General features: G+C 39.7%; 1 protein-coding gene across 1 annotated transcript in view; it reads left to right on the plus strand.

Moving 5' to 3' along the window:
- inpp5jb (inositol polyphosphate-5-phosphatase Jb) overlaps positions 1 to 26070 on the plus strand; it is a 61199-nt gene that overhangs the window by 12527 nt on the left and 22602 nt on the right. Inside the window, exons 3-6 of the mRNA XM_067437618.1 lie at positions 8991 to 9098; positions 13857 to 13965; positions 19406 to 19522; positions 24546 to 24721. Coding sequence (XP_067293719.1) covers positions 8991 to 9098; positions 13857 to 13965; positions 19406 to 19522; positions 24546 to 24721 — 510 coding nt within the window. The remainder of the gene's footprint in view (positions 1 to 8990; positions 9099 to 13856; positions 13966 to 19405; positions 19523 to 24545; positions 24722 to 26070) is intronic.

Consider the following 26070-nt stretch of genomic DNA (forward strand, 5'->3'; position numbering starts at 1 on the left):
ACATTTTGCAAGCCCTGTGGGCGAATCATTCCAGTATTTCCACATTAGAAGTGTTCACGGGGGACTTACACGGGGGAGCTGTGTCACATGCCTGTCCTGTCTTGTGTGCACATGTGGGTTTTGTCATGTCTTGCATGTGCTCCTGTCATTGTCTGATCCCTCCCCCTTGTTATCTGATTAGTGTTGATTTCTCCCACCTGTTCCCTCTTGATTTCTTCCCTTTATAAGCTCCTTGTGTTTGTCAGTCTGTGTTGGATCCTTGTGTAATGTCTGCGTCTTCCGTCCTCCCCGTGATTCGGTTGGTTTGTTTAAGTTTATATGTTATTATTCTATTATGTGTTTTTCCCCCTCGTGGGTTTTGTTTTGAGTTTGTTTTATTTGTTATAAATAAATATATTATTTTCTGCACTTGAGTCCTCGCACCATTTTCCCTTGTCTGTGACGTGACAGAAGGATCCAACCCTACTATGAGGACTCAGCAGAGAAGTTCTACCTCGGTTCCAGTTCCGGGGGTCCCGAGTCCGGGAATCCTGAGTCCAGACATGGCCTGGAGGGCCGTAATGGGAGGGTTTGTGGTGGCAGTCCTGTATGCTTGGGAGAAGCACAGGGTGTCATCCACACCTCCGGTGGTCCCTGTGCCGGTGGTCCCTGTGCCGGTGGATCGTGTTCCGGTGGTCCCTGTGCCGGTGGATCGTGCTCCGGTGGTCCCTGTGCCGGTGGATCGTTCTCCGGTGGTCCCTGTGCCGGTGGATCGTTCTCCGGTGGTCCCTGTGCCGGTGGATCGTGTTCCGGTGGTCCCTGTGCCGGTGGACTCCGTTCCGGTGGTCCCGAGTCCGGAAACGGCCTGGAGGGCTGTGATGGGATGCTTTGTGGTGGCAGTCCTGCATGCGTGGAAGGAGCACAGGGCTTTATCCGAAGCCCCGGAGGCAGTTCCGGTGGTCTCAGTTCCGGCGGCTCGTGTGCCGGTGGTCCCAGTTCCGGCGGCTCGTGTTCCGGTGGTCCCTGTGCCGGTGGATCGTGTTCCGGTGGTCCCATTTCCGGCAGATCATGTTTCGGTGGTCCCAATGCCGGCAGATCGTATTCCGGTGGTCCCAGTGCCGGTGGATACTGCTGGACTGGAGAAGTTTCCCCAACGCCCTGCCTGCGCCGCTGAGGCATCCTGCTCTCCCTGCGGCGCTGAGGCGTCCTGCTCTCCGTGCGCCGCTGAGGCGTCCTGCTCTCCGTGCGCCGCTGAGGCGTCCTGCTCTCCGTGCGCCGCTGAGGCGTCCTGCTCTCCGTGCGCCGCTGAGGCGTCCTGCTCTCCGTGCGCCGCTGAGGCGTCCTGCTCTCCGTGCGCCGCTGAGGCGTCCTGCTCTCCGTGCGCCGCTGAGGCGTCCTGCTCTCCGTGCGCCGCTGAGGCGTCCTGCTCTCCGTGCGCCGCTGAGGCGTCCTGCTCTCCGTGCGCCGCTGAGGCGTCCTGCTCTCCGTGCGCCGCTGAGGCGTCCTGCTCTCCGTGCGCCGCTGAGGCGCCCTGCTCTCCGTGCGCCGCTGAGGCGCCCTGCTCTCCGTGCGCCGCTGAGGCGCCCTGCTCTCCGTGCGCCGCTGAGGCGCCCTGCTCTCCGTGCGCCGCTGAGGCGCCCTGCTCTCCGTGCGCCGCTGAGGCGCCCTGCTCTCCGTGCGCCGCTGAGGCGCCCTGCTCTCCGTGCGCCGCTGAGGCGCCCTGCTCTCCGTGCGCCGCTGAGGCGTCCTGCTCTCGCCGCGCCTCCCTGGCGCTCCCTGCACTGGCCGCACTACCCAGGAGTTCTGCTCTACCCGCGCCGCCCTGGCTGCCTGAACTCTCCGGGCCGCCCTGGCTGCCTGAACTCTCCGGGCCGCCCCGTCCGCTTGAACTCGGTGGGCCTCCCGAACTCGGCGGGCCGCCCTGGCCATTCGAACTTTGTGGGCCACCATGGCCTCCTGAACTTTTTGTTTTCCTTGTCCCTCCCTTGTTTACCCCTCCCTCTTCTGTTCCTTCCTTGTTTGTTTCCCCCGTCCCACCCTGGTCTGTCCCTCCCGTGCCCCCCTGGTCTGTCCCTCCCGTCCCGCCCTGGTCTGTCCCTCCCGTGCCCCCCTGGTCTGTCCCTCCCGTCCCGCCCTGGTCTGTCCCTCCCGTCCCGCCCTGGTCTGTCCCTCCCGTCCCGCCCTGGTCTGTCCCTCCCGTCCCGCCCTGGTCTGTCCCGCCCATCCCTAGTGGAGCGTCTGGTAGCCGCTCCTTAAGGAGGGGGTAATGTCACATGCCTGTCCTGTCTTGTGTGCACATGTGGGTTTTGTCATGTCTTGCATGTGCTCCTGTCATTGTCTGATCCCTCCCCCTTGTTATCTGATTAGTGTTGATTTCTCCCACCTGTTCCCTCTTGATTTCTTCCCTTTATAAGCTCCTTGTGTTTGTCAGTCTGTGTTGGATCCTTGTGTAATGTCTGCGTCTTCCGTCCTCCGTCCTCCCCGTGATTCTGTTGGTTTGTTTAAGTTTATATGTTATTATTCTATTATGTGTTTTTCCCCCTCGTGGGTTTTGTTTTGAGTTTGTTTTATTTGTTATAAATAAATATATTATTTTCTGCACTTGAGTCCTCGCACCATTTTCCCTTGTCTGTGACGTGACAAGCTGAAGCTCATTATAATATGCAAAACTCTTATCCAATCATAGCAGTGCGTGTTTACTTCCAAGTCTTCAATGCAAAGCATCTCAAGAGCTAGACTCTGAACCAGAGTAGAAAATAGCCTATTACTTATTCATTATTATAATGTAAAAACCATGCAAACGTCATAAGTTGACCTCAAACAACAGTATAATAATAAAATAACAAAAAACAGTTCATAACCCCTTTAATCAAGTTATGGTTTGGAAATTATTTTACTTTGAAAATGTGTGCTGCAGGGTTGCTTAATAGACACCAGTTTGACTTTTTCACTTTGGTTCTGAAAGTATATTTATAATATTAATCCTTTATTATTGTCTTTTAGTCAGTGAATATATGGTAACAGCAGCTTCTCTGGAATCATTCTTCACTAGGAGTTCTTAAAAAATGTAGGACTAATGGTTTCTATGTATGCATATACCATCACTTGACAACCTCAGTGCTCCTGGTTGGTCTGCCTTGAAAGGTTTACATGCTATCATCACAAATCAAGTTCTTTTGGAGATTAGGGATGAAATGTAAACCTCCGGAAGCCGACTGTTGCACTCTATTCTGCTCCTGATCACACCTGCCTGAAATTTCTGAAAGTGAACTTAAAGACTTTGACCAGTTCAGATGCGTTTCATTTCACAACTAAACTCTAGACTGTCAGATGCAGGTTTTAGCTTGTCTGTGGGCTGAACTTGCACAACTACTTCACCACATTCGACTCATTACGGCTCATTACGGCATTTCCAGGAACAGCCTTCAGCGCACACACAGTGCATGTGTACTGTACAGTCACTCATCAGAATACAGCTTACTTTTACTTTTTAAAACAATGAGTCATGTTTTTGACATTAACCTGAATTATCTTCAAATTAAATGTTAATATTGTACATAAATATATTTTTTCATTTCCAAATATGGATTTTAAATAAATAAAATGTACACTACCATTCAAATGTTTGGGGTCTGTATGATTTTAAATGATTTTGAGTCTGTTAATCTCACAAAGACAGCATTTATTTGATTAAAAACAGTAATATTGTGAAATATTATTACAGTTCAAAACACATGTTTTCTATTGTGTTATTTTTAATATGCTTTTATATTATATTTTTAATATGTTATTTTAGTATTTATTCCATATGCATTTATTCCACATTCCATTTAGTGATGTAAACCTGAATTTTCATTATATCTATTATATAAATATAATTTCATTATATTTTGCTGCGATTACAGCTATAAGTCGCTTGGGGTATGTCTCTATCAGTTTTGTACATCGAGAGACTGAAATTTTTGCCCATTCCTCCTTGCAAAACAGCTCGAGCTCAGTGAGGTTGGATGGAGAGCGTTTGTGAACAGCAGTTTTCAGTTCTTTCCACAGATTCTCGATTGGATCCAGGTCTGGACTTTGACTTGGCCATTCGAACACCTGGATATGTTTATTTTTGAACCATTCCATGGTAGATTTTGCTTTATGTTTTGGATCATTGTCTTGTTGGAAGACAAATCTCCGTCCGAGTCTCAGGTCTTTTGCAGACTCCATCAGGTTTTCTTCCAGAATGGTCCTGTATTTGGCTCCATCCATCTTCCCATCAATTTTAACCATCTTCCCTGTCCCTGCTGAAGAAAAGCAGGCCCAAACCATGATGCTGCCGCCACCATGTTTGACAGTGGGGATGGTGTGTTCAGGGTGATGAGCTGTGTTGCTTTTACACCAAATATAACGTTTTGCATTGTTGCCAAAAAGTTCAATTTTTATGGATATCTTTAAGAAATGGGTTTCTTCTTGCCACTCTTCCAGAAAGGCCAGATTTGTGCAGTATACGACTGATTGTTGTCCTATGGACAAACCTCAGCTGTAGATCTCAGTCTCCCACCTCAGCTGTAGATCTCTGCAGTTCCTCCAGAGTGATCATGGGCCTCTTGGCTGCATCTCTGATCAGTCTTCTTCTTGTATGAGCTGAAAGTTTAGAGGGGGACGGCCAGGTCTTGGTAGATTTGCAGTGGTCTGATACTCCTTCCATTTCAATATTATCGCTTGCACAGTGCTCCTTGGGATGTTTAAAGCTTGGGAAATCTTTTTGTATCCAAATCCGTCTTTAAACTTCTCCACAACAGTATCTCGGACCTGCCTGGTGTGTTCCTTGTTCTTCATGATGCTCTCTGCGCTTTAAACGGACCTCTGATACTATCACAGTGCAGATGCATTTATACGGAGACTTGATTACACACAGGTGGATTCTGTTTATCATCATTAATCATTTAGGTCAACACTGGATCATTCAGAGATCCTCACTGAACTTCTGGAGAGAGTTTGCTGCACTGAAAGTAAAGTGGCCGAATAATTTTGCACGCCCAATTTTTCAGTTTTTGATTTGTTTAAAAAGTTTGAAATATCCAATAAAGTCCCACTCGTTGTTGATTCTTTACAAAAAAATACAGTTTTATATCTTTGTGTTTGAAGCCTGAAATGTGGCAAAAGGTCGCAAAGTTCAAGGGGGATGAATACTTTCGCACTGTATAAACGCAACACGGACCAAAGACATGTACACAAACCAAAAACGGTTCGGTACAGGCGTCAGAACCGCGTTTTCTCGCAGCAGATCTTCATTTGTGTGTGTGACGGAGGGATTCCTGCCGCTGTTTGACTCCTTTACACATTTTAATAGCACATTTTATAAGCTCTTTACGAGTTTTCAGCTGGTCAAAATACCATTAGATAGGCTACGCACACACATCAAGCACATTTAGCTGGCACACAGCATTGTTTTGTATGTTTAGTAAGTTCCGTTGCAAAATATACATAATAAAAGCGACCAATTAGGTTGTGAACGTATCCCTTTAGGTTCAGTGTTTAAATACCAATGTAAACACTAAGCGGACCAGGACTAAATGTTTTATCTTTGGTCCGGACCAAACAAATCAAGCGAACCAAATTACAAGTGTGAACCCATCGAGCAATATCCGTCATTTCACCGTCTTAGTTAACTATAGACTGATATAGTCCGGCTATGAGTAACCCACTTCTAGCCCAAATAACCTTGAATTTGGTTACATAACTTGTGAGATGTATGATATTTCATCATGTAAGCAAGTCAACAGTGATTATAAGGTGTTTAGTTTCATTTCTTTGACGTGTTCATGCTCTATAGATGACTCTGTTGTTAGACGTCTATTACATTTTCACTGACAGCCCAAATTTTGCCTTGTTGACTAGACGTCAGGGGTGTTTGGATAGCTATTAGACGTCTTTAAACGCAAAATTGGAACACACCCAAAACAGTAAACAGGATTTGCTTGCGTACTGTAAATGTGTGTGTGTGTGTTGGTGCCTGTTCACACCAACAGCGATAACTATAAAGACAACTATAATGATAACAATATTAGCGTCCACACCAGCACTGTAGTTTAGTTGTTGATTTAAATGCTTAAACTCTTTAAAGCAGAATATATTCTGATTGCCTGTTAGTGTTTTTATTGTTCACCAGCTAGAAAAAAAATCCTTCTGAAAGTCATTTACACACAGCAAAATAACTGTCAATGAAAAAAGGATGCTAAATAGTGCTTAATACATACATGTAATACAAATAAATAAAGGGGTGAGTGTGTTCTGATCTTATTACTGTTCATGAATGTTTCAACACCCTTGTCTAGCCTCCTTCATCCTTCTGTGATTAAAAGGTCAGTGTTGACATAACCTTGCATGTTTACCAGCCCCTGCTTTATCAGATCTGCTGGAGATTATTATTCTCGTCCCCCATCTCGTGAAGAAGGTTTAAATCTTCTCATGGACACTCATTTAAACAGGCGTTTAGGGAACAAGGCGATTACAGCACATACAAGAACAGAAACTAGCCAGCCGGATTATATGAAAACGGAAATAAGTGCTGAAGCTCATCATTTTCTCTTAGCTTAGAGAGGTCAAAGATCAGGGAAGGATTGCATTTAAGCACTCCCTCACATACACTTATAAACCTTTTAAGATATTCAAGCATATAAATAGATTAAAATAGATGTAAAAGTTCAATGTTATATTAAACTTAACTAAGAGGCTTCTCTTTCTTGGAAATGAAGCTGATTGAGAAATATATATTGGATATTTAATTGTTTGGATTAATATGAGATGATTTATTAAGATGTTTAACTGCAATGGGGTGATGTGATGTGACCTGACAAAACTAGGCTGCTCCCATTTTAATCAACCAAGCTGTCTACATCGCAAAGCATGTGTAATTATCCTGATGATGTGCTTACTCCCTTTTCATGTCTTTAACTATTTTATTTATTAATATGACACAAACACGTCTTTAAGGATACTTGTTTGGTGAATTAAAAGCCAAATCTGAAACCTGTCAATGTCAATCCATCACAATTCCATGGTTTTAATGTCCTAACTAAAGATATGGCAGTGCAGACAGTGCCTGTGTTTACATGCACCCTGATAATACGATTAAAATGAGATTTAGGCAACACCGTGATAAACCTCCCTCGTGTAAAACACAATACTTTGATCAAATTGATGTGATTAAGCTCATAATTGTAGCAACCTTGACATTAACACCTGCCAACCTGACACACACACACACACACACACACACACACACACACACAAAACACAGACTTTGGGTTCCATGTTTTATGGCGGTTTTTCATTTTTATACTGTACAAACTGTATATTCTATGCCCTAATCCTAGTTGTGACCTAATGAGTATTGGTATGCGTTTCATATTGACAGCATTGTGTTACTGGTATTTATTAGCCTAGAAATCTAGACGCACCCTAGCGGCAGCAAATCTAATCTGTCGCGAGTGTCGTCTAGCAACTCTCAATACACTTCTGAGCTGTAAACGCCAAACTCTGGTCGGGCCAATCACATCGTGTATAGAGTCGGTGGACGGGGCTTAACATAATGACGGCCGAGTTCAGCTGTCATGAATGAGCGCGTCTCCCTGCTGATCGCTGATTGGCTGAACGTAAGTGCTCGTTGGCGACGTCAACAGCTGCCAGCTGACTCTATGCTGGGCCTGTGTGTGTCATGATGACTGATTTTATGGAGTACATGCACATTTGAGTTTGTTATTAACCCATTAGACTATAAAATGTAGATGTTTGAAAACCACCAAACTGACCCCAAACCAGCCCAAATTTTGTCCACCCGCCCAAACCCATTTTTACCCGCACAATCAAATTCAAAACCGTCCAATTGGGTGGTAACCCGCCCAATCTTGCAACACTGTTCGTTGCTCTGGTTGGTTGTAGCGCTATCCTATCGCGTGCAGAGGGAGTTTGAAAGACAGCCGTTTATCCGCCCCTCAGATTGAGCTGTCAATGGTGAGTTTCCAGACCAAACATCTTGATGTGGGTCTGGCTTGTCAGGCTAGGTATTTATATTTAAGTGGTTATGTTTAGCTTTAGGGACAAGCTTAATGTATTTATAAATATTTTAATGAACTCTTAATACTAATTTAATTAATATATTAATATATTTTTATATAATAAAAATTAATTTATTAATATTTAATTAATAGGACATTTTCCTATTTTCTGTGATATAATCGAAAGTGAGAACGATTTATGGTTAATAAGATAACAAAGCATTATCTAACCCTTCACATATGAGATAATTAAACAATAACACTTTGTTAATTACAATGACAATGAATGTAGAACTCACTGTTTGTAAATAATTTATTAATTTATTAACTACTAGTTTATAAACTATTCATTAACCATAAACTAATAGTTTGCAGCTGATTTGTAAATACTTTGTTTCTGAGTGAATACCTATTATAAAGTGTTACCGAAAGAGATCTCCTATAATCGTAGTAAAATGTGGTGTATGCCAATTTTAATCACAATAAAGCGGCATGTAAACACTTTAATGGCATCTGTTCCACTCTGACCAAAGAGAACACTGTCATGCACAGATTCATAAACACATTTTAACATCATGAATATAATAATGCAGTATATTGATGGTTGAAAACATTGAAATGGGGGTTTTATGAGCTTCACCAAAAAATTATACCAAAGAGCCAACGAAGAAGAGCAGTAACACCTACTCTATAGAGTTCAAATTCGTCAACATTTCTTAGCAAATTGTCTGAATGATGAAAATTGCGTGTAAACGGAAGTGAAGAGGTTTGCTCGTATTCTGTAAATCGCCTTTCACCGCGATCCTACTCTGATTATTGGGAATCTCACATTATTGGTGCACATGTAAAGCTCACATGATTCACCTCATAATATAGTTGTACTGTACTGTTACAGCAGGATCGTAGACTGAACACGCGTCACACAGATGAGTGTTGTTCTCCACTAATGTCTCTTTCTGCCAACAGGGTGCATATTATCACGTGGAACGTGGGCTCGGCCATGCCTCCTGAAGACATCACTGCTTTACTGGGCCTGAATGTTGGCGATGGGAACACAGACATGTATATTATAGGGTGAGAATTACGCACTGCTTTTATCTATGAAAGCTGCTCAATATGGAAAAGTAAATACAGTGAATCTGTGGCCAATTACAATGGCCAAAAGTCTGGATTTTTTTTTACGGTTACAGTTGAACTTTCAAGAAGTTATATTTTCCTAGGGCTGCCCTATGCTATCATAGGGAAATATTAATATTAGAAGTCAGCAAATATTATCAATAACCAAGTTTTAAATGTTAGATATTATAATTGTAATAAATAATTAACCCTTGCAATTTCTTCTTCACCTCATGTCCTGTGCAACAGCCATTCAACCCTGTTACAACATAATTTGGCTGAATATTACAGGGTTGTTCAAATGGCTAATAATGGCCTTAATTAACAATTTGAAATTTTTATATTTTATTTAAAAAAACAACAACAAGTCTTTTATGGATACCAGAGCCACATCCACACGAAGCCAGAGCTTTCCCTATCCAATCTTTTTTTTAATGAAAAGGGTATGTGGCGCTGTAAAAAAGGAGAAGAAGAGTTGTGGCTCGAAGGCTTATACACTGTAAAAAATTATTTCGAAAAAAGTTAAAGCTACACTGTGTAACTTTTTTAGTTTATTCTTAGCTAAAATCACTTAGTTCTTTCAAAAATATGTGCTCATTAATGTATATTTACTTCTTTCAAGTAATAATGTATTCTCGTAATTTTATAATATACCATTGAAAATACATGGGTGAGGGGTTCAGATGGCGGTCGCCATGTTGTCCCTCCATCTTGAAAGTACATTTGCCAAAGAGGGACATACACGTAAATTCAAGCTTCGCTTTTCGCGTTTTTACACTCGATGGCACCGTGTCGAATGTGAAGAGGAGGATTGCTTGAGGCTGCTATATGATGATGGAGGATCACTCTTAAGCCCCTTTCACACTGCACGTCGGACCCGCAATATTCCCGGAGCATTGCCGGGTCGCCTTCTGTGTAAAAGCAACCACGTCCCGGAATTGATTACCGAATTCGACCTGGGTCGGGGACCTAGTAACATGGCGGGATATGTATCAGAGTCGCCAAGGAAGCGGAAAATTGAATTAAGACGGCAACGCAACGGGCAAATCAGCTAGACAAAATAAATATTGGAGTGGCCTTTCCAAGATGGAAAGAGCTCATGAGGAGAACGATTTTAAAAAGAACGCCGACGTTGCCTGCTTTTTTCTCAACAGGTAATATTTATTCAGCCTATTTGTGTATATTGGAAGTTTTATTGTTGCTTGGCTAATTATATCATGGTGTGCTGTGCATAACACTAGAACGACGTCTAGGATAGTTTTCCTCGCGTCAATGATGAAAAAGTATTGTTTACCTTGTAACATAAATCCGTGTTCTATGACGGATAACATGAGATTAATATTTTAATTGAATTATAATTTGTTTGCCTTACGCTAGTGATGTCGTACAATATACAGAATAACGATAGCACTGATAAAAGTTACTTTACTAAGATTAACTTGCATTCGTCTGGGAACCTGATAGCTGTTAGCAATGAAATGGTAAAAAATAACGTAAACGTAAAACTATTATTCATTTTATATAGATTAATTTGATCATAGATCTTTTGGCAAATTAAATAACTGCAAATTACAGTCCCTGACAAAAGTCTTGTCGCTTGTGTACAAATTGACCTAAAGTGCCGCTGAAATATATTTCTAATCAAGATATTTTTACAAGAAATGGCTCATTTTAATCCCACCAGCTTTTGTGATAATGTTTCAGTGAAAAACTAAACTTTCAAAAAGTATTCTAATATTCACAGCTTGGTAAAGCCCATTGAGTCAATTTTTGCAAAGACATAAGTGTTGTCACCTTGTCATATGAGCTTCACCTGTGACTAATAATGGATCAATTAGGTCTCAAGTGTGTATAAAAGGAACCCCAGTACGCTAGACCTTCACATCAACTGCAACTAGACCTCTGCAAACATGCCTAAGATTCACCCTGAGACTAAAGTTTTGATTATCAAGAGGCTGAAGACCAGATCCACTGCTGATGTGGCAGACACCTTCAATGTGTCTCAGCGTCAAGTACAGAGGATAAAAAAAAGATTTGAAGAGACTGGAGACGTTTTTGACAAGCCCAGGTCAGGCAGACCCCACAAGACAACTGCTCGAGAGGACCGATTGTTGGCTCGAAAATCCAAGGCCAGCCCATTTTCCACTGCAGCAGAGCTCCACGAGACCTGGTCACCTGAAGTCCCTGTGTCAACCAGAACAGTTTGTCAGATTCTGTCTCGAAATGGCCTCCATGGTCGAATCAGTGCCCAGAAGCCAGCACTAAACAAAAGACAATTGAAAAACCGTGTGGCATTTGCCAAGGCCCACAGCGTGCTAAAAGAATGGACGCTGGAAAAGTGGCAGAAGGTGGATTTTTCAGATGAATCTTCTGTTGAATTACACCACAGTCGCCGCAAATATTGCAGGAGACCTACTGGAGCCAGAATGGATCCGAGATTCACCCAGAAAACAGTGAAGTTTGGTGGCGGAAAAATCATGGTCTGGGGTTACATCCAGTATGGGGGTGTGCGAGAGATCTGCAGGGTGGAAGGCAACATCATTAGTCTAAAATACCAAGAAATCTTAGCTACCTCTTATATTCCCAACCATAAAAGAGGCCAAATTCTGCAGCAGGACGGTGCTCCATCGCATACTTCCATCTCCACATCAAAGTTCCTCAAGGCAAAGAAGATCAAGAGGCTCCAGGATTGGCCAGCCCAGTCACCAGACATGAACATCATTGAGCATATGTGGGGTAGGATGAAAGAAGACGCATGGAAGACGAAACCAAAGAATATTGATGAACTCTGGGAGGCATGCAAGACTGCTTTCTTAGCTAGTCCTGATGACTTCATCAATAAATTGTATGAATCCTTGCCAAACCGCATGGATGCAGTCCTTCAAGCTCATGGAAGTCATACAAGATATTAAATTTGGATCTCACAGCACCACAACTTAATTTGCTGACATATTTTTGTATTTGCAGTAAATTTGTTCCATTTCTGTATAGGCGACAAAACTTTTGTCTTGCCAAAATTTGACCTTTCTGTCTTGATTAAATGATAAATATTTTTTCTATGAAAATTATTTATTTGAGTGCATTAAACATAATTTGGGAGGGTTTTAGCTTTTCATATGAGCTATTTCTAACACCAATTAATTAATTAAAAGTCAGGTTAATATCAGGTATTTCTAGAAAATAGATAAGCGACAAGACTTTTGTCAGGGACTGTGTAATAGTTTTCAAAAGTAACCTCATCACTTGAAGCAACACTCACCGAAGAGGTCGAACTGGAAGCCATGACTAAATCGGCCACCGTAGGAGTTGAAACGAAATCGAAATTGAGAGGAACAGAAACTATTATTCACTGGATGGTCATATACCTTTACACCGCTAGATGGGGGAAAATATCACACAGTGTAGCTTTAACTGGTTGCCTTAAAATTTTGAGTTAATACAATGAAAATGTTTGAGAGTCGACAACCTTTATTAAAAGATTTTGTAAGCATATTGGGTAATTATGTGTGTGTTATTTCTGATGATGCAGTGAAACATGCCAAATAGTGCTATTTTCATGATTTATCCCATTTTTTATGTGGTTCAGATACAAAAATATTTTGAGTTTCTATTTATTAAACGAATTTCCTTCATTGTATCAACTCAAATTTTTAATTTCAATAAACTAAAAAAATTAAGGCAACCAGGTTACTTACTTTTTTAAGTTAAACCAGCACCAATTTCTTACAGTGTAGCAACGGTCGGAAGTGAGGCAAAATCTTATGATAAAATAACAAAAAATGAATTAGCTTCTTAGCAGTTTGTGTTTTATTAATGCCTACACCTACCCCAAACCTAGCCTTACAATAATGCAAATACAGTAATTCAATGATGCAATATTGATGTGGATGGGTTGTTTTAACTCAGCAATTTGGGTTAAGCAAACGCTGGGTTAAAACAGCTAATTCACTCAGTTAACCCCCCCCCCCCCCCACCATCACCACCACCACCACCACCACCACACACACACACACACACACACACACACACACACACACACACACACACACACACACACACACACACACACACACACACACACACACACACACACACACACACACACATTTTTTAGAGTGTAACCATATATATAAAATTACATTTATATAGCCTAAATCAAATATATAAATAGCATTTGCTGCAAGGAAATGGAAATAACCATTGATGAGGTATCAGCATTTAGTCATTATGAGCAGAATTTGGGTTAAATTGTGCAACCCAACCTGCTGGGTTATTTCAGCCCACCGTGTGTTCTGTCCAATATTTACCAAACGCTGGGTTGCCAAATGAGTTGTTTTTAACCCAGCCATTTTAAAGTGTTCAGCAGAAGAAAGAAATGCATAAAAGTTTGGAACAACTTGAGGGTGAGAAAATAATGACAGGATTTCCATTTTTCTGTGAACTATCCCATTAATTACATCAGTAGGATGTCTGATCCGTACACTGGAGCATAGCTGAAAGCATACAAAATAATGAAACAAGTGTTGATCAAATAATTATGTTATGATGCTATAATATGATGATGATAATCTTGTACATGACCTATGCATAAGCACAGTACAGATATAATATACCGCCTGCCTTAAGGTCTGTTCTTCTGTCTCTCCCTTCTGATATCTTTAATTTGAGCTTTACTGACTGGCATTTATTCTCTCCTGTGTTGTTTTCTTCTCTCAGCTTACAGGAAGTGAACTCCATGATCAACAAACGACTGAAAGATGTTCTTTTCACTGACCAGTGGAGCGAGGTCTACATGGACGCTCTCAGCCCCTTTGGATATGTACTGGTCAGTATAATGTTCCCCTTAACCACACACACACACACACACACACACACACACACACACACACACACACACACACACATCATTTGTCATTTGATCCTCAGGGCTCACATTATGCAATGCTGACTGAGTGGCTGGCTGGCTGAGGAAAATCTCTTTGCTGGTCTTTGTCTCTGTCATGTTCTGCTCATGTTTCTATTTTCCATCAGTTAGACCCCTCCCTCATTTTATGTGCCGTTATTTTCATTGTGAAAAAATAATCTCATGTTAAAAACAGTGTGGCATACTACACATCTGTATCGTTGAATACAGTATATAGTGTCGGGATGCAGTAAATCCTGCAGGGTGAGCGGTATGCTAATGTTATAATCTGAATATTGCCCACGTCTCTCTCTGGAGGGAAGTTAAAATGTCACTTCTGTTTAATTAATCACACTGTTAACGGAAGGACCAGTGGAGCTCATGGCGCTGTAGGCATTTTAGTATCATTGCTATACTATTACAGTTTTAACGGTAGTATAGTATAGTTAATATTTTAAATTAGATTATATTTACATTGGCCTATTTTCTGTTTTCACTTTAATTTTAGTTACATTTTTATAAATGTTGTTGTGTTTTTGTCATTTTTGTTAGTTTTAGCTTTTCAGCTTTTAAACATTTCTATATAGTTTTAATGAATTTGTATTTATTAGTTTGAGTTTATTTATTTTTTGTATTTTTTTGGTAATTAGCTGAAATAAAATAAATGTTTTTATATTTATTTAAAAATATTAAAAGTTTTTTATATTTATTTTGTTTAAGTTAACATTTATAGTAACTAAATGTTTTTATGTCTTTAGATAACAATAGTGACCCTGATAGAGTATGGCATATTTATTAATTTGAATTAGCATCTTTTTATATTTTCAGCCTTAATTTCCCTTTTAGTTTTAGTAATTTTGTTATAGGCTTTTAAATGTAAGCTTGTTTTTGCCACGAAATAAAACAATTAAAAAAATTGTGACCTTTTTATTTCACAATTCAAATATCATTTAAACTAATATAAAAGGTCACATTTACCTTTTTTTTAATTTATTATTCAGTGGCGAGAAACAAACTTCCATACTTTTGTCATTTGTAAAAATATTTTTTTTATATTTTATATATACATATATACAAAATACATTTTTCATCTCGGTTTTAGTTTTAATCTTTTTAAAACGTATTTGTTTAGTTGCCATGGCAACATTTTCAATTTTCGTTTAAGTTAAAGTTGTTAATATATTTTAATGCAGCTTTATTTTAAAACTTAAAAAAAAAAAGAAATAAAAAAAACCGCTGGGTTGTTTCAACCCATGTTTGGAACAAATGTAGACAAAGCCCTGTTTCCACCACAGGAACTTTACCCAGGAACCAGGAACTTTGGGTGGTACTTTGTGTGTTTAGACCGCAGGAACCAGGGTCTAAATGAAGTTCCGGGTAAATATTTCCCCCTCCAAACGGCCCTGCTCGCGAGGTAGTACTTTTCCAAAGTTCAGGAACTTTCGAGGGCGGGACTTGGGCGCTGAACATGCTGATTGGTTGAGCTCACGCAGCATTTTAGTTCAACGGGCATTTTTAAAAGTCTTTTGCGAGGTTCGTTCTGCGTTCAGTAAATATCAGTCTTGCTCTCTGTCTGATGGCGCGCGTTCGTCTCAGCCATCTCACGTGCAATGTCCGTAATAGCTGATAATAATATACATTGTCATTTTAAATCTAGCTTTACAAGCTTTCTGAATATGCTGCATGCTGCTGAATCTGCATATTAGTGCTCTTTTCTGTCGTTGTTAATTACCTCTTTAGTAAACCTATACATAACCAGCAAAAGCAGCACAGCTTGAATCTCTTCCATACTCGTTATAATTTTTTTTTCACCATGTAAACGACCTGACCGATTACTTTTAAGTGTGTGTCCTTACATGACGTGACGGCGCGCGCCGTGCTCATGTTGACAAGAGAGGAAAGTACATTTTTCTGAGGGGTAAACTTTTTATTTCGTAAGTTATGAAGATAATGTTGGAGTAATGACACAGCGTATATTGCCCCAGGCAGTTTTTACTTTAACTGCGCCTGACAGAAGATTTTTTTTTCTGAGATGATTATTACACTTTACAACAAATAGCTATAAATAATACTGTATTAGTCCTGGTGGCCGTTAAGAGTTGCTATGGCTACAGTAAACACACTCCAGCTGCTGGAGAAAACAGCGTTGACATTTTTGATGCGGCAGACAAACTGCATGTGACAAAATGATTGTGATTGAAAGTCATCACATGTAAACATCAGATCGGTTTAGATAACGTCTCATGTAAACAGTCCTTTCAATCGGTACACTTAAAAATGATTACTGTCCTTCACTGATTTGGAGGAGCAGTCGCGCGCAGTCCTACATCACCGGACTAATCTGCCTAATCTTCACGGAACTTTATCGCGGTCGAAACGCAGACAGCTGCAGGTCTGGGGGGAGAAAAGTTCCTGTAAAAAAGTTCCTGCTACAAATTGTTCCAGGTAATTTTGGTGGAAACGGGGCTCAAGACTACCATTGGGTAAATATTTAAACCAATGGTTGGGTTTGTCCATATTTGACCCAAACCTGGGTTGAAACAACCCAGCGTTTTTTAGAGTGAATTAATGGAACCGTTTAAAATAAAATTTAAAATAGTAGTATGGTTGTATCCTATCCCATACGGACATATTCTATCAGGGGTGCAGGGGGCGTGGCTTAATGTTGCAGGGCGGTGCTGCGGTGGGACAGGGAGGACATCAAAACCCCGCCCCCAATTCTCTCAGAATTTTCCTGTAGGGTTTTTTAAATTCATGGGTAAAATAAAGCCTGTGCTAAACATTTCTTGATGATACTTTGACGTTTTGTCTTTACAGCATAAATGACACACAAACATAGCGGAAACACAATTAAAGAAAAAGAAAGCAGTTCATTTTTATTTAGTTTTGAGTGTTTACGTTGTAGAACATGACAAAGTATTGTCAAGTAATGTCAAGTAAATACCACTAAAATGATGCACAATTTACCACGGTGTACCACTAGATGGTTGTGTAGCCTTATATATATACATTTATAAACAGTTACTACTGAGAATATTACTTTCAGACATAATACTTGCATTTGGATATATATTTAAAAATTAAAGACTATTTTTTGTAAAAGTTGACATTAAAATGTTGATTTGAAGTTTTTGCATTATTATCAGATCTGGACTCAGAGAAATCCTTTTGTTACTTATACTAGCTACATATAATAGCGTGATCAGTCACGTGAAAGTAATCAACCATAAACAAAGCCGTGGGCTGTGGTCTTCCTCCTATTTAAAAAACTCTATCAAATTTCAAGTAGCTTTATTGCCATGGTAAAAAAGGCTTTACATTGCCAAAGCATTGACAGCTCTCCGAACCAGTGGTGTTGATCAGGCAGTGAATGACAGAGCTCTGATCCAAAAGACACAAACCACATTCGACAACATATAAAAACAAAATCATCTTTAAAATAATTTTAAAGGAACTGTATGTAAGAAATGTATTTAAATTAATCATAAAATGGCCCTGATATGTCACTAATCATGTTCATTTCAAATACTTATATCGCTGACAACAGTAGTGCGGCCAGTAGTTGTTGCAGACCTAACCTATGTTGATGTTGACATGTTGTGTTTTGGGTTGAAGCTCCGCCCTCCACCTATCGACCAATCACGAATAGGGTTGCCACCCGTCCCTTGAAATACGGAATCGTCCCGTATTTTCAGGAAAAATGACGCGTCCCGTATCAAAGCAATACGGGACGCGATTTGTCCCGTATTTTGCATAGGTCCACCCGCATTGTGTGAAGACACGTCCTCTTCTGCCCCTAATTGGGTCGCTGCCGTCGTTGGTTTGTTTGATTGGTTTGTTTCAGGTTCACGGGCCGTGAATCACGGCCAATCAGAGTAAACGATGGCGGAGGCAGGTCCAAATACCTCCCCGCGTCCAGCTGTAAAAGTTTCAGAGCAGAAACGCAAGCGGATGCAGAGGTACAGACGAGAGTGGGAAGAAATAAATATTTGGCTGGAAAGTGTCCGCGGCACAGTTCTTCACACCTCAAGCATCTCCTGAGGCAGACAGTTATGTTTTTTTTTTTTTTTATCACCTCAATTTTTTGATTGATAACGTTAGATTTCATAAATACTGCCTATTAAGAAATAATGTTAATAATGTAGGCTACATTAATGATGTTATGGTATGATTTGTTTATTAAGGTTAAGTTGTATAGTCAGACACAAGCATTACTTTAATAAGAGATAAGATATATATATATATATATATATATATATATATATATATATATATATATATATATATATATATACATATATACATATATACATACATATATTTAATCAAAATAGGATCTTTTAGGAATAAAATAAACAACTATTTGTTATGCTTAACAAATTAAAAAATAATTGCATCATCCAATAGGCTACTATAGAATTAACAATAGACTATAAAAACGGAATAATACATAAATATATTTACTTAACTTACCAAAAATAAAAATGTTGTTTAGTGTTTTATTAAAATAAGAAATGACTGTAGATATTATATCATTTACAGTTATTTAGGTGTGGTTTCACTGTTTGGATGGTGTTACTGCAAACAATGACAAATATTTTAGTCAAAATCTTTGTTCACAACACTATAAAATTACTCGAGTTAATTTGCAATTTCTTCTCCTACTCCCCTCTAGGTTACAGCAGCTGAGTTTGTTTTTCATTGTCATAGCTGTGTATTATACTGAGTGCATCTGTTCACACTGATTTCAATAGCAGATATCCTATTATAATGTCCATTGGTATCAATCTTAATATATATATATATATATATACAAATTAGGTTTTAAGTTATGATATACGACCACTGCACTGGCACACCATCGGGACTGTGGTCATCGTGGCCCCGAGGGGTGTGGCCACCGCTGCGGCAGGCGTCCCTTATTTTTCTGTATTGAAGGTGGCAACCCTAATCACGAAGTCAGTAGTGTTTCTGCATCCGGGTTGCCAGATCTGCTCTAGTTACCACAGCTGCAGATCTACAACGTTCCTGCTGATCCTGCAGCCAATCTGGCAACCGCGAGTCAGGGGGAGGGGGAGAGGGGATACACCGCTCTACAGTCATTTGAATGTGATTGCAGTACCAGTTTTGGCCACCATCTTACATACACTTCCTTTAAGAATAAAGGTGGAAAATGAAAAGCATGTTGAGCTGTGTCATCTTAAATTCTAATGCAACACCGTGAAATTAGAGTGCAAGTGATTATTTATCACTCAGGTTGTGTGTTATTTACCCGGCTCTGTTTCAAGCCAATGAATAAACCTCTGAGTCAGGACATTTCTTCAGTCTGCTGATGTCCCGTCTGCTCTCTCTGTGTGTGTAGGTCACGTCTCAGAGGATGCAGGGAATGCTGCTGCTGGTCTTTGCCAAGTACTTTCACCTGCCTTTCCTGAGAGGCATTCAAACACAGACCACTCGCACCGGCCTCGGGGGAATCTGGGTACGTTATATGCACTTGATGTGGTGCAATCTCATGCTTTCCCTTCCTAATGTCAGGGGTTTTCAAACTGGGGTCCGGGGACCACCAGGGGTCCTCCAGAAGGTTCTAAGGGGTCCCCAGAAAATTTCATGGAATAAAAAGACAAAGCAAAAATGGATAAGCTGTTTTGTTTTCTAAATGTTTCTCTAATACTTTGCAGTATTGTATGTTTGTCTTGTACCTTTTATAGTGAGTTGTTCTCCCTTTATCTCACTCACTGGGGCTATAAGGCAGAACTCTTAATGCAGTATGAAAGTTTGTTTACATGCATTTATTGTGAAAGTTGCTTGTACAAATAATTTTTAATTGAAAATGTTCTTCAGGTTTATACATCCAACATTAAATACAGCCAGTTTAAGTTTGGAAACCATATTTATAATCACATTAACTATGACTTACTGTTTTTTTTCATAAAGAAAAATATAGATTTTAGGAAGGAGGTCCTTCATAAAGGTTTATCATAATTGGGGGTCCTTGGGATCATAAAGTTTGAAAACCCCTATCTAAAGTCACTGTGCGGTTATGCAACATTTCTGCATCTAATTATCTCTCAGCTGATGTGTGTAACGGTTTACGTCTTCATGTGCAGATATGAAAGGGCTCTGTCAAATATCTCATGCAGTGATCTGCTGAAATATTAAAGGGATCCCCTGGTGTTGAGACTTGTATGGCTTAATATAACATAAATGATGTCTCCTACTGAATTATGTGGTAGAAAACCCATGAAAGTCTACGTTATTTAAAAAATCGATTTTATATTTGGACCATGGGCGGCGCCATTTTGTTTGCGTTCTAGGTTGATGACGTAGAGTGGTTGAACTCCTCAATCAGCTGGCGTTACCCGTTGCTATTTTTACCACAACGCAACTCGAAAATTGTTTCAGAGTTAAACAAAACAAATGAATTGCTTTGTAATGGTACTTAAAACACACTCAAACATACATGTGCACACAAACTCACCTACACAAGTCACAAACAGATCGGCGGGCGCGCACACACACACCTGACTGCTCTGTCTCAATCGCATGCATCATCACCAAAACATCCTGCCTCTCTTCCTCACGTTACTTTATCCCATCGTCCTACCTAGATATTTCCCTCTGCTGGTCACATTAGGCATTATAGTTAATCTACTATCAACAGTCTATCTAGGGAACAGGATGTGTTGAACAGGATATCAACACAGGGAATAGATTGAGGGTTATGTATGCGCGCGCAGTGCGTGCGTGTGTGTGTGTGTTCGCGCCGATCTGTTGGGGTGTGTGTGTGTTCGCGCCGATCTGTTGGGGTGTGTGTGTGTTCGCGCCGATCTGTTGGGGTGTGTGTGTGTTCGCGCCGATCTGTTGGGGTGTGTGTGTGTTCGCGCCGATCTGTTGGGGTGTGTGTGAGAGTCTGTGTGAGAGAGAGAGTTTGTGTGCACATGTATGTTTGAGTGCGTGAAGTCGGACAGCTGTTTGTAAATCGGCTTTACTCGTTATTGCGGTGGAACGTGAGACTGAATGACTGCACTCGAACATGTCCACTATGGTGTCGGACAACACTACAAATGTCCGTCCCTTCAAATAATGCCCTATTTAAGGGTATAGGGTCGATTTCAGATTCAGCCCCTGTCGTGGAGACTGAGCAGCCCAACATCTCGATTGAAACAGAGCCTGTCGTGTGCGCGCCCGCCGATCTGTTTGTGACTTGTGTAGGTGAGTTTGTGTGCACATGTATGTTTGAGTGTGTTTTAAGTATAATTACAAAGGAATTCATTGGTTTTGTTTAACTCTGAAACAATTTTCGAGTTGCGTTGTGGTAAAAATAGCTACGGGTAATGCCAGCTGATTGAGGAGTTCAACCACTCTACGTCATCAACCTAGAACGCAAACAAAATGGCGCCGCCCATGGTCCAAATATAAAATCGATTTTTAAAATAACGTAGATCTTTCATGGGTTTTCTACTACATAATTCAGTAAGAGACATCATTTATGTTATATTAAGCCATACAAGTCTCAACACCAGGGGATCCCTTTAATAATGTGCTGAACACCTAATGAATATAAAATTATGCCATCGTAATGATAAATTCACCTCACACAGCACGAATAACAGTGTCAAACGTTAGAACAAAGTGCAAGAAGCCAGTTTTTCCCCTGGGTATTAATAAGTTATCAAGTCACATTCATCTGAATTCACTGAGCATAAACTCCTATAAGCAGATTTATCCTGTAGTCTTTAACCCTTTCATGCATGAGTTATAATAACCTCAGTCAGGATTGCCCCTGTTTTTTTATTGCTCTTAGGCTATGAAAAACAAGATTTAAAATGAATTATTTTCCACAGATTTTCAGATGTCATTTTGAGTGGACAGCATGTGTTTATGGTTTTAACTGAAGAGATACTGTTTTAAACACAATACAGTAATAACACAACCATACTGTGTGTATTTAACAAACCAATTCATAAAATTATATTTTAAAAAATCATGTGAAAACTATAAAATATATATATATAAAAAATTAACACAAAATATTGCAAATGCAATTAAACTCTATACAAGTTGAACGTTGCGTATTTTTGATATCAGAACATGAGGACATGATTCCTTCAGAGATCTCTTGTATCTGACAATGTACTACTCTGTGGAAACCCAACTCAATGTAGAAAATGTTCACGCTCCATCCAGTCTACCAGAGTATGTCGATTTACCCTTATCAGCTGACAATTCAAGATGGACACATTTCTATCATAGCTCTCCCCTGAGGAAACCTTGCGATCAGGGGTTTTCAATCTCATCTGACATGAGCAGTGTTGGGGGTAACGCATTGCAAGTAACATGCATTACGTAATCAGATTACTTTTTCAATGTTACAAGTAAAGTAGCGCATTACAAGAAAACGCATTACATAATCAGATTTGTTTCTGATGTAAGGAAGGAGTTAAGTAATGCATTACAAGTAACATGCAAAATGTAATCAGATTACTTTTTTATGTAAGTAACGCATTACAAGTAACATGCATTATGTAATCAGTTGAATTTTTGATGTAAGCAAGTAAAGTAACATTTCAGGTAACGTGCATTATGTAATCCGATTACTTTTGATGTTACGAGTAAAGTAACACATTTCAGGTAACGTGCATTACGTAATCAGATTACTTTTTTAATGTAACAAGAAAAGAAATGCATTACAAGTTACATATATATTATGTAATCTCATTACTCTTTTATGTTAATACAAATTACATTCTTATAACACTAATACATTTATTTGCAGTCAAAAAAGTAACTGAAGATCAAGTATTTAAAAATATCACAATAGTAGTATGAATTGTGGCTGAATATAGCTAGTGGTGCATGATGTCCAATTTAGTCAACATGTCCTCCAACCAATACGCCTATAGGTCGTTTGTCACTTTCTTGAAATACTACCCATAGGAGCGTTTACTAAAGGTGCGCCCCTATCGACAATATTTTAATTAATTAAATACAACGCGTAGGAGCGTTTTCTAAAGTTGTGCTCCTATTGACAGCAGGACGCTTTCATTTTAAAGCATTTTTCCCTTTTATCTGCTTAACATTTCCGGTTTTGCATAGCTCAGTTGGTAAAGCATTGCACTATACAACAATACCATGTGATCATGCGATCGTGAGTTTGATCCCAGGGAACACACTCATGTGCTCATAAGGTGTGTATGCACTATAAATCACTGGGTAGGTTTAGGGATGGGGTGGGTGGAGTTGTAAATTGAAAAAAATATTTTTGCTAAATGGAAATATGACAAATAGTGGTAAAAAGTTCACACATTGCATTAAAATGAACACGCATTTTGATTGGTCACTTCATGACGTCAGACATAACACGAAACTGTCATTATTTTTACGCCAGCTAGAGGGCGCATGACTTTAAAAAGTAAAAATATAGGTCGTAATAAGGGGCTTGAAAAACGACATATAGAGTCGTATTTTTTTGGAGGACAGGTTGAATTTAGTGGACAGATGATTAATCAGAATTTCTTCCCAATCTAAACAATACTTGGCAAATGTAACTGTGATATGACTCATTTGATATTTCTTGATGCTGCAACATTTTTTACCTGCAAGAAGGAACTTGGCATTTCTGACTAGCCACTGTAGAGTTTGATGTGATCAGAATCCATGCATATGCAAGAAAATGCTTTTTGAATCGCTGAATAACCACTTTCAGGGCCTCTGTATATACGATGTCAAACTGGGACGTGTGTTTGTGGCTTATTTCCTAGCTGCAATAAGGCAATTGATATACTTCAGCAACTGCAATATATCAGTTGATAATATGATATATTTTTACAGATAATACTCTGTAAAAGTTTGACATGCGTTCAGTCTCTTCATAATTCAGCACACCAGTCTCACCACTCATCTGCCCCGAGGTCTCAGTTCTAATGACTGATTGCCATGGTTACACACACCTGTTCCATATTTGGATTAATTAGTTACCAATTCTGTTCTGCTGCTCAGATGGAGCGCCCCGCAGGTTTACATAGAACTGAAATACATACATTACAAAACTCGGCACATCCATCAATCCTTGTGTATATATTTAATCCAGAGTTTGGCTAGTTTGACAATGCCTTCAGTGACCAAAAAGGGTGTAGAACATGCAATATTTAACATAAATTTTATTATACAGAATTTTGCAAATATTTCTGCACAAACCGGTGTAGAAAATGCAAAAAGGTGACAAATTTAGTTTAATTGTATGTGCGTTGACCAGTGTTATTTTAGTATCATTAATATACTGTTATAGACAATGTTTGTTAATATTTTGAATTCGATTTAGTTTTTATAGTTTCTGTTTTCTTTTATATTGCAGATCATGTTTTAGTGTGTTTTGAGCATTTTTACTAGTTTTTGAAATGGTTTTTGCAGCATCTTTTTGCACACAGTTTAGAGCTGTTAAGAATTTCTAAGGTGATCAGAAACATAAAACTGAATGTGTCCCTCACTCTCACACTCTGCAGGGGAATAAAGGGGGTGTCAGCGCACGCATGACTGTGTTTGGCCATTCGATCTGTTTCTTGAACTGTCATCTGCCCGCACACATGGAGAACACAGACCAGCGCATGGAGGACTTTGAGAGCATCCTGCAGCAGCAACAGTTCGAAGGACAAGCTGCCATGGGCGTTCTGGATCACGAGTAAGACACACACACACACAAACACGCACACACGCACGTACGCACACACATCATACATACTCACATGCGGCGACACACACACACACACACACACACACACACACACACACACACACACACACACACACACACACACACACACACACACACACACACAGACTCACAAACAAATTAACTAACAAAGTATAAGCACATATTGTGGGTGCAACCATTTTTCAAGTGAACCGAGACAAAATTCTTTGCACATTTAGTATAAATCATAATAATGATAAATAATAATACAATTTATTTGTAATGCACTTTATATTAATCAAAATCTCAAAGTGCTACAGAATTAAAACAATCAACAACAATAAATAAATAAAGAAAGAAAACAAGTAACAAATCTATAAAAAGTTATTGATACAAAATCTAATAATGTATCTCACCAACAGATGGTGCTGTTGCACTTTAGTTTTTTCAGTGTTTTTCAGTTTTCAAGTCTCATTAAAGTCCATGATGGCATATACTGTATGCATAATTTGTCTAGTTTGTACCATGTGACAGATGAGTTTACTATTAAATATCATAGAGTTTGATTTGTTGGACAGCAATGACAAGTTTTTGGGATACATTTTTTTAACTATTGTTTGCCAATTTGTATGTTATTATATGATCTGCTCACGCTCTACTGGGGGGTAGAATCACCTTTTTTCCCTACAAGTTCTTTTTATACAGATCAAATTGTATGAATTTTTATTTATATGTAATTTATTTATATGTGTTATTTTTCGTCACACTTTATGTCAATGGTCAACTTTAAACATTCTATTAACAATAAGTAACTTGTAAAAAAAAAATTCAACTAAAAAAAAGTAAGTGGTGCGTGTGTGTGTGTGTGTGTGTGTGTGTGTGTGTGTGTGTGTGTGAGTCTGTATCTGTGTGTGAGTCTCTATCTGTGTGTGTGTGTGTGTGTGTGTGTGTGTGTGTGTGTGTGTGTGTGAGGGATAGATAGATAGATAGATAGATAGATAGATAGATAGATAGATAGATAGATAGATAGATAGATAGATAGATAGATAGATAGATAGATAGATAGATAGATAGATAGATAGATAGATAGATAGATAGAGAGCCTGTGTGTGTGTGTGAGCCTGTGTGTGTGTGAGCCTGTGTGTATGTGAGAGCCTGTGTGTGTGTGAGAGCCTGTGTGTATGTGAGCCTGTGTGTGTGTGAGCCTGTGTGTGTTGTGAGTCTGTGTGTCTGTGTGAGCCTGTGTGTGTGAGCCTGTGTGTGTGTGTGAGTCTGTGTGTGTGAGTCTGTGTCTGTGTGAGTCTGTGTGTGTGTGTGAGTCTGTGTGTGTGTGTGTG

This window comes from Pseudorasbora parva, chromosome 3, assembly GCF_024679245.1.
Source record: "Pseudorasbora parva isolate DD20220531a chromosome 3, ASM2467924v1, whole genome shotgun sequence".
Lineage (NCBI taxonomy): Eukaryota > Metazoa > Chordata > Actinopteri > Cypriniformes > Gobionidae > Pseudorasbora > Pseudorasbora parva.